Source organism: Littorina saxatilis, linkage group LG7 (genome assembly GCF_037325665.1).
Source record: "Littorina saxatilis isolate snail1 linkage group LG7, US_GU_Lsax_2.0, whole genome shotgun sequence".
Classification (NCBI taxonomy): domain Eukaryota; kingdom Metazoa; phylum Mollusca; class Gastropoda; order Littorinimorpha; family Littorinidae; genus Littorina; species Littorina saxatilis.
Genome location: NC_090251.1, coordinates 35,707,239 through 35,714,738, shown reverse-complemented (window position 1 = coordinate 35,714,738; position 7,500 = coordinate 35,707,239). Strand labels below are relative to the sequence as shown.

General features: G+C 42.9%; 1 protein-coding gene across 1 annotated transcript in view; it reads right to left on the bottom strand.

Moving 5' to 3' along the window:
• LOC138970184 (xanthine dehydrogenase/oxidase-like) overlaps positions 1-7,500 on the bottom strand; it is a gene marked incomplete at its 5' end in the record, with an annotated part of 29,459 nt that overhangs the window by 6,804 nt on the left and 15,155 nt on the right. Inside the window, 8 exon segments of the mRNA XM_070342678.1 lie at positions 308-466; positions 1,787-1,900; positions 2,303-2,493; positions 3,162-3,276; positions 4,273-4,351; positions 5,355-5,459; positions 5,886-6,078; positions 7,127-7,276. Of these exon segments, the coding sequence (XP_070198779.1) occupies positions 308-466; positions 1,787-1,900; positions 2,303-2,493; positions 3,162-3,276; positions 4,273-4,351; positions 5,355-5,459; positions 5,886-6,078; positions 7,127-7,276 (1,106 nt within the window).

The window sequence follows — 7,500 nt, the reverse complement described above, 5'->3', positions numbered from 1 at the left end:
CACATACGTGAATGCATGCGCACACACAGACACGCCTCCATAAACACAGACACACGAGTAGACATTAACACAGCCACACACGTACACACGCATTACCACAAACACCCACACCCACCCACCCACCGACACACACACACACACACACACGCACACACGCACGCACGCACACACACACACACACACACACACAATCATACACAACCATACACACTCACACATACTGCCGCCAATTCCCCCTCCCCCCTCCCCCCCCCCGCACCCCTCTCCCCTGCAACCCCATCCGGTTCTGCCTCAACCCAACTCTCACCTTGGTGTTCACGCCCTGTCCCATTTCAATGCCGCCGTGGTCAATTGCGATGGTGCCGTCAGATCCATAGATGGCGACGAAAACGTTGTAGTGGGAGCCCAAGCCGATTCCGTATCGGACGGGAATCATAGATATCCCCCGCTTCTTCCAACGATTTGCCTTTCAGAGGAAAACAAGGCCCAACACAAAAACAAAAATAAGATTTCGTTCAACCAAGCACCCCCTTATACAAAAAATCTCCCCCTTTAACATATGGCAAACCAATAGCAAGAAGGGATTTAATAAAACAAGGCACAGGAAACAAACAAACAAACAAACAAACAAACTAACAAAGGTAATATTTTGTCAAACGTGGAACATCCCTCCCCTAACAACCCCCCCCCCCTACAAATACGTAGAGGTTACATGCCGAGTCTCAGTGATTATTAAAAATAATGGTCGAAGTTAGCGGATCATGAAAAATGCGAGCTTCAGCGAGCTTTTTCATGACCGCGAACTGAGACCATTATTTTTAATAATCACTGAGACGAGGTGTGTAACCTCTTTATTCCCCCTTTCTTCAGTTATTCAAAGAAAACAGGAGTTTTTGTGCGAAAGTTTGATCGAATCCGAATCACTCAACCAGTCAACCTGCGCAGGCGATCGATTAATGCGCGGCTGTATAGTTCCGTGCAAATCATTCCATTCTGTTAACACTTCTTGTCAGTTTCCCTGTTTTAGACTAAAATCAAGTACACAGATATGCTGTTATTCTGCTGTGGCAGTAAAGGCAGATATTGTGTGTTCTGTTTATGTTTTAGTATAGTTTAGGATAATGTTCTTTCGTCAAATGGGACTAGCAGACGAACTTTTGCACCCGTGTTCCAACGTTAATTACTGTATGAAGTTCAGTTTTCTGGGGAAAATAGTGTATGAAACCGCTTTATGTTGTTTAAATTGATGAGATGTGTGCATTTGGTTGCGTGTGATCTGTTTATAAAATGAAATATTGTTGAAAACTGGCCGTCGGATTGCAATCAGTGTTGTCGAAGAAACTGCGTTAAAAGAAGGGGAACTACTCTTGTCGGCAAGAGTATGAGTTACTTGCCTTGGGAATTTGCTTGTGATGAACGGTGTGTGCACGGCAGATCTAGATTCAGAAAACAACCTAACTCATGGATTTTATATGGAGATTCATGTGTTCAGGCCTGTAGTTGTTAATTTAAATGCGGTATGTGTGTATTGTTTGCTCCAGAGATGTATATTTCGTACGTATAGAGCGTTCGGAACTTTTCAGTCGCAAAAGTAGTACCAAAACAGAACAGCTTCTCAACCCATTGCACTATCGAGGATTCAGGCTGTTGCTGGCTCGTTATTTGTTTGGTTGCTGGGTCATTATCGAAAAATAACTAGCTCTACAAGTTTACAGAGGTAAAGAAGCAGAGGGGGGAATAAAGTCCAATAAGAACACAGCTCGCAGCAAGGAGTCTACACATTCACCTGGTTGAAGAGAGCGACCTGCTGTTTCCGGACCTGAAAGCCAGACGACGCTTCAAGTTGTGACACGAGGGCGGCAATGTTACAGTAGTCCAGTCGCTTTCCTCCTGGAGTCACCTGACAATCATACGTTTTCTCAACCGTTTTACTCAAACCGTTTTGTAAACAGTCTTTCCTAATTCTTCAATGTTAAACATCTTCAAAAAAGAAATCTAAAATCTAAAAATTAATGGGTTACAATAGTCCATCCCAACCCCCCCAGGCGTCAACTGACAACCGGTTACACGTTTTGTGAACCGTTTTACTTAAACCGTTTTACTTAAAACCGTTTTGTAAACATTGTGTGTGTGTATAATTCTTCAGTGTTCATTGAGCTTCTAAAGGGGGAGGAGGGGGGAGGGGAGGAGGGGGAGGGGAGAAAAGCTTCAGACTATCTGCACTGTGGTGTTTGTCACAAAGTTCTTTTACGTGCACCCACTTCTTGTCCGCCTATACCTCTGGATAGCCCATCGGACCTACCTGCCCCTTGGTGTACAAGTTGACCTTGCGGACGTCAGAGGGATCCTTGCCGAGGGTCTTGGCCACGTGGTCCATCATGGACTCTGTGATGAAATGGGTGGGAAGAGACCCGGGACCTCTGCAGGACGCGTTGCACGCTGTGTTGGTCTTCACGGCTATTGGAGTCACTCGCCAGTTCTCACAATGATACGCTGAAAAACAGATATACAATATACCTTTCTGTATATTTGAACCATCATGTACATCATTGCTAAAAAACAGATCTGCAAGGTACCTTTCTGAACGTTTGAACCATCATGTAAATCACAACAGATCCTTTCAGGTTTGTAGATGGGGTAAGAACTGCTAGTCTTCCACTTACGTGCTGTTCACACGGCCAACCAACAATTGTTACATTTTAAAACAAGGTTGGTTAAAAATTGTAGCAATGTGAACAGCGCAAACGCATATCCAACTCATAGACTAGCAGCTGGAGAGGCCCGAATACTTATCCCATCTAGGTCTGAGAGGTGTAACAAACTTAGTGAATGATGAGCGTACATGCAGACAATTACATATAACATCTCCCGTAGAGCGCATTGGGTTAACAACTCGATAACAGGGGGCAGTGTCGCCGCTAAATCGTCCCAAAGTTGAACAGAGCTCCATTTAGTTTTTGAGTCGCTGCTTAATCTTTGGTACTCTTCATACGGCCAACTTCTCGCTTCGTTAACGTCTGAGCGACTTCTGGCGGCCCAAGTTGTTGGAAAATCGGCCCTATAAACAGTACTTTAGACATGACACAAACCAACCGCCTGTCTGTTTCTCTTCGGTAAGGAACATTACATAATTATGTGAGTTGGGAGTCTTGAACTCTTACCGTTGTCGATGTTATCAAAGACAGCCCCCATCAGGTTCTCGTTGGGAGAACTCCCGCAGTTGGCGTACGCTGTTACGCTCACTCCGTTCAGTTTGCCCTCCTCCGTGAAACCAATCTGCGCATACACAATACACAATACACAATACACAATACCGAAAACATTATTACTCCAGCCAAGCACACCCAACCTACGCAGCTATAAATCTATTTAACTGTATTGAATAACATACATACACTAACATTAACAGCATAATCACTATATAACATCAAGCGTAAATAATTCCGCAAATAACTCTGTTGGGTATTCCATTGGCCGTGGCAGAGTTGCTGTTCTTGGAAACAGTGATGAAAACAATCATCATGGCCGCTGATGTGTGCGATCATGTCATCACAGTGGAAAGTAAGGTCCGTTCAGCATATTTTCGAATGAAAAGGGCAGCACATGGAGCAAATACGACATATCATGTACATCGAAGGTTTTAATTCAGGTTGACGCCTTAGACGCCGGAGACTACTTATTTGCGGCGATTGTTCGCCTCACTGTCTTGAACAGGTGCAAATCGTCTACAGCTAATTAAATTCAAACGCACCAGGACACAGACAGGCTGACCGAAAAACAGACAGACAGACAGACAGACAGACAGGACACACACACACACACACACACACACACACACACACACACACACACACACACACACACACACACACACACACACACACTCTCACACACATACACAGACACACACACACACACACACACAGACACACACACACACCCAGACACACACATACACACACACAGACACACACACACACACACACAGACACACACACACACACACTCACTCACTCACAAAACACACACATACACACACACACACACACACACACACACACACACACACACACACACACATACACACACACTCACTCACTTACAAAACACACACACACACACACACACACACACACACACACACACACACACACACACACACACACACACACACACACACTGTAAATTTCTTCTACAACATCATACTAATGAAGTAAGACGGTGGTAACGTTGTGACGAATGTTGATGGAGAGTGTAACTCAAACTACTGACCTCATACTGGGCGTAGTACGGATGACGTTTGCCCACAGATTTCAGGTTGGTGTGAAAGTTCATGCACAGTCGGATGGGTCTGCAAACAGAGGTCAGATCCAAAATCAGAGAGACTGCCAACGTTCCAAAATTCAGAAACAAAAAACAAGAATGGTAGGTTATTGAAATGTTTATTATTGACAAAAGGGTATCATAAGTGTTTGTTTGACAGTCTACTTCAAAGACCTTTGAGTTGACGTACTAGTAAATGTGACGTTTTTTTAAACAGACAGATTTTAAAAGGTTGGTTTGTTGGTTTCTGTCGATCTGCCTGTCTGTTTGTTTTCTTCCCTCCCTTTCCGTTTAGAGAGCAGAGAATGTGAGAATAAACCCAGAATATGAGAATGAACCCAACATGTGAGAATTAACCCAGAATGTGAGAACTAACCCAGAATGTGAGAATTAACCCAGCATGTGAGAATTAACCCAGCATGTGAGAATTAACCCAGAATGTGAGAATTAACTCAGAATGTGAGAATGTAAGCACCAAGAGAGAATATAACAATCTACGAACCCAATATCGACAAACCCAGAATATGAGAATCCAGAATACATGTATGCCTATACCCAGAATACGTATACCCAGAATATGACAACCGAGAATATGAGAAGCAAAGCAAAGCAAAGCTACGAGAAACCAGAAAAATAGTGCCCCGGAAATAAGAAGCCGCAATATGAGAGCCCAAGAAATGAAAAGGCAGAATCTGAGAACCAAGAATATTAGAATCCACAAAATGCAAGACTTAGATCAAAAAGCTCCAATCACACTTGAATATAAGAACCCAGACTATAGAAAACCAGGAAACAAATTAGCTCAGATTATAAAAACCCAGAATACGATTCTACATAAAAAGACAAAAGTGTAAAAACCCAGAATACGATTCTACATAAAAAGACAAAAGTGTAAAAACCCAGAATACGATTCTACATAAAAAGACAAAAGTGTAAAAACCCAGAATACGATTCTACATAAAAAAGACAAAAGTGTAAAACCCCAGAATATAGGAACCCAGAACGATAGGACCCAAAATACAAGCTCTTACCTCCGCATGATGTGAGCAGCCAGAGCACACGCGCCTGTTGCCATGCCGTTTCGCAAGTTTTTCGCCCCGAAAGCTCCCCCCAGTCTCTTTACTTCCACCGTCACACTGAAAGATGAGCACGTAAGGACTTAGTCATTGGTCGTGTAGGCTAGGACATTTTGGGGCGTGGGCATTTGCGTTGGAGGTTGCAGCTGAGCTGCGAGATTTTCGAGATTTAACATCTGAAAGCTCCTCCTAGTCTCCGTAAAGATGCATACCTTTATAGCACCTACTCATAGACAAGTGTATGCATACGGTGTGGGTCACTGAAGATTTTAACGGCTATCCTAAAATAAATGTCCCTTCATATTCTCGGACCATTTGCTCTTTTCACAGAACAAATCTAAGATCTGGCCAGAAGTCGACTTCGCGAGGCTAGATACACACAACTTTGTCACTAAGTTTTCCGTAAACAGATTGCAAAAACTAGGCATAATCGACCTCGGGCTCAATTTTAAGGACAGCCTTTAAGATCAAAGTATAATTTCTCACGCGCTCTGAGGGATGTTGAGGATGCGTGCGACGACCTGAGCCGTCACTCCAATGTCCTGCGTAGTGCATTGGACGTGCATTCCGCCGTCGTCGTCGGGTGCACAGCGACCGTTCTGCGTCTCCAGGTGAAAGTGAGCCTGCAGGCCGCACTCTATGGTTCCTGTGATACGGCGTGCTGACTGGGCGATGGCCTCTGAATAGAAGTTATTGTAAAAAAAAAGAGAAAGAAGGAGGTAAGGGGCGAAGATGAGAGGTGTTGAGCTGTCATTTTGTTTGTATCGGAATGAATCATCATACAATTTCCAGTACACACATCCAAGTGTACTTGAATTAGCATGAACCCATACAATCATAATAATAACCAAACCCATACAATTTTGTTTGTATCGGAATGAATATCAACAGAAAAATATCCAAGACACATACCCAAGTCTACTTGAGTTAGCATGAACGCATACATTATAATTAAGACACATAATTTGCGGAGCTAATCAAATATTTGAAAAAATGGCGTCAGGCGGGCTGTTGCCACACTGTGATTTATGGAAGAATCATGGAGATGGTCCATAGATTGGGCCTGACATCGAGTATTTCATTTTGATTTTTTTTCTTCTGAAAAAATGTATTTGGTTTCAAATTTTGTCTTGAAATCATTTTAAAATGCCATTAAGTGTTACATTTTTAAACTTTCCCTGTGTACCAACATGTTGGTTTCGAATTTTATCTGAAAGGAAAGGTCCACTGCAAACCACGTGTTGGGTTTCGAACGTCCCCTAAAAGCAAGACAAGTACTTAAATATCAAAATTCCTCTGCGAGCCAAATATTTACTGTCGACCCCCCCCCCCCCCCCCTTATAGTGTTGACTTGAAACTTAGCTTTTTCTAATTTAGTTCCCTTTAAATAAATAGAAAATGCCTGCTGGTTTGATTTTGAACGGTTATGTGTTAACGTTCATATAACGTGTTTATAACGTTTCAATGCAAACCGTTTTATATGCGTTTTCAGGCAAACGTTAAATCAACGTTTGAAAAAGGTTTTCCATGAAAATGCTTTTCAGCTAACGTAAATTTAACGTTAATTTAACGCGTGCCTTAAAACGGCCTTTTAGCTAACGTTTATTTCACGTTTATTTAACGTTTAATGCTAACCGTTAGCCAGAATTTAACCATGCTAACGTTAATCTAACATAACAAAACAATACATTAGCATGCCATCAGGGAGCAACGTCACTCCGACTCACGGTCAGGGTCCCCAACCACTCTGGGTGCCAGAACGCCGGGGAAGAATGACTTTTGCTTGATGGCCTCTTTCATGTCGGACAGTGGTCTCTGGCCATCTGCATACGTCACCTTCACCATGCTGGCCGCTGTCTCTGCCGTCTGGGGGTCAGCTGAACAAAGACAAAATAAAAGTTAAAATGAGGGTGAAAGTCTTTTGTTCATTTCAATACTTGGTATTCTCTCAGTCTCTGCAGTATCGGGTTCATATGAATGAACACCGACAAAATAAAAGTAAAAACGAGGGTGAAAGTCTCTTGTTCATTTCAATACTTGGTATTCTCTCGGTCTCTGCAGTCTCGGGTTCATATGAACACCGACAAAATAAAAGTAAAAA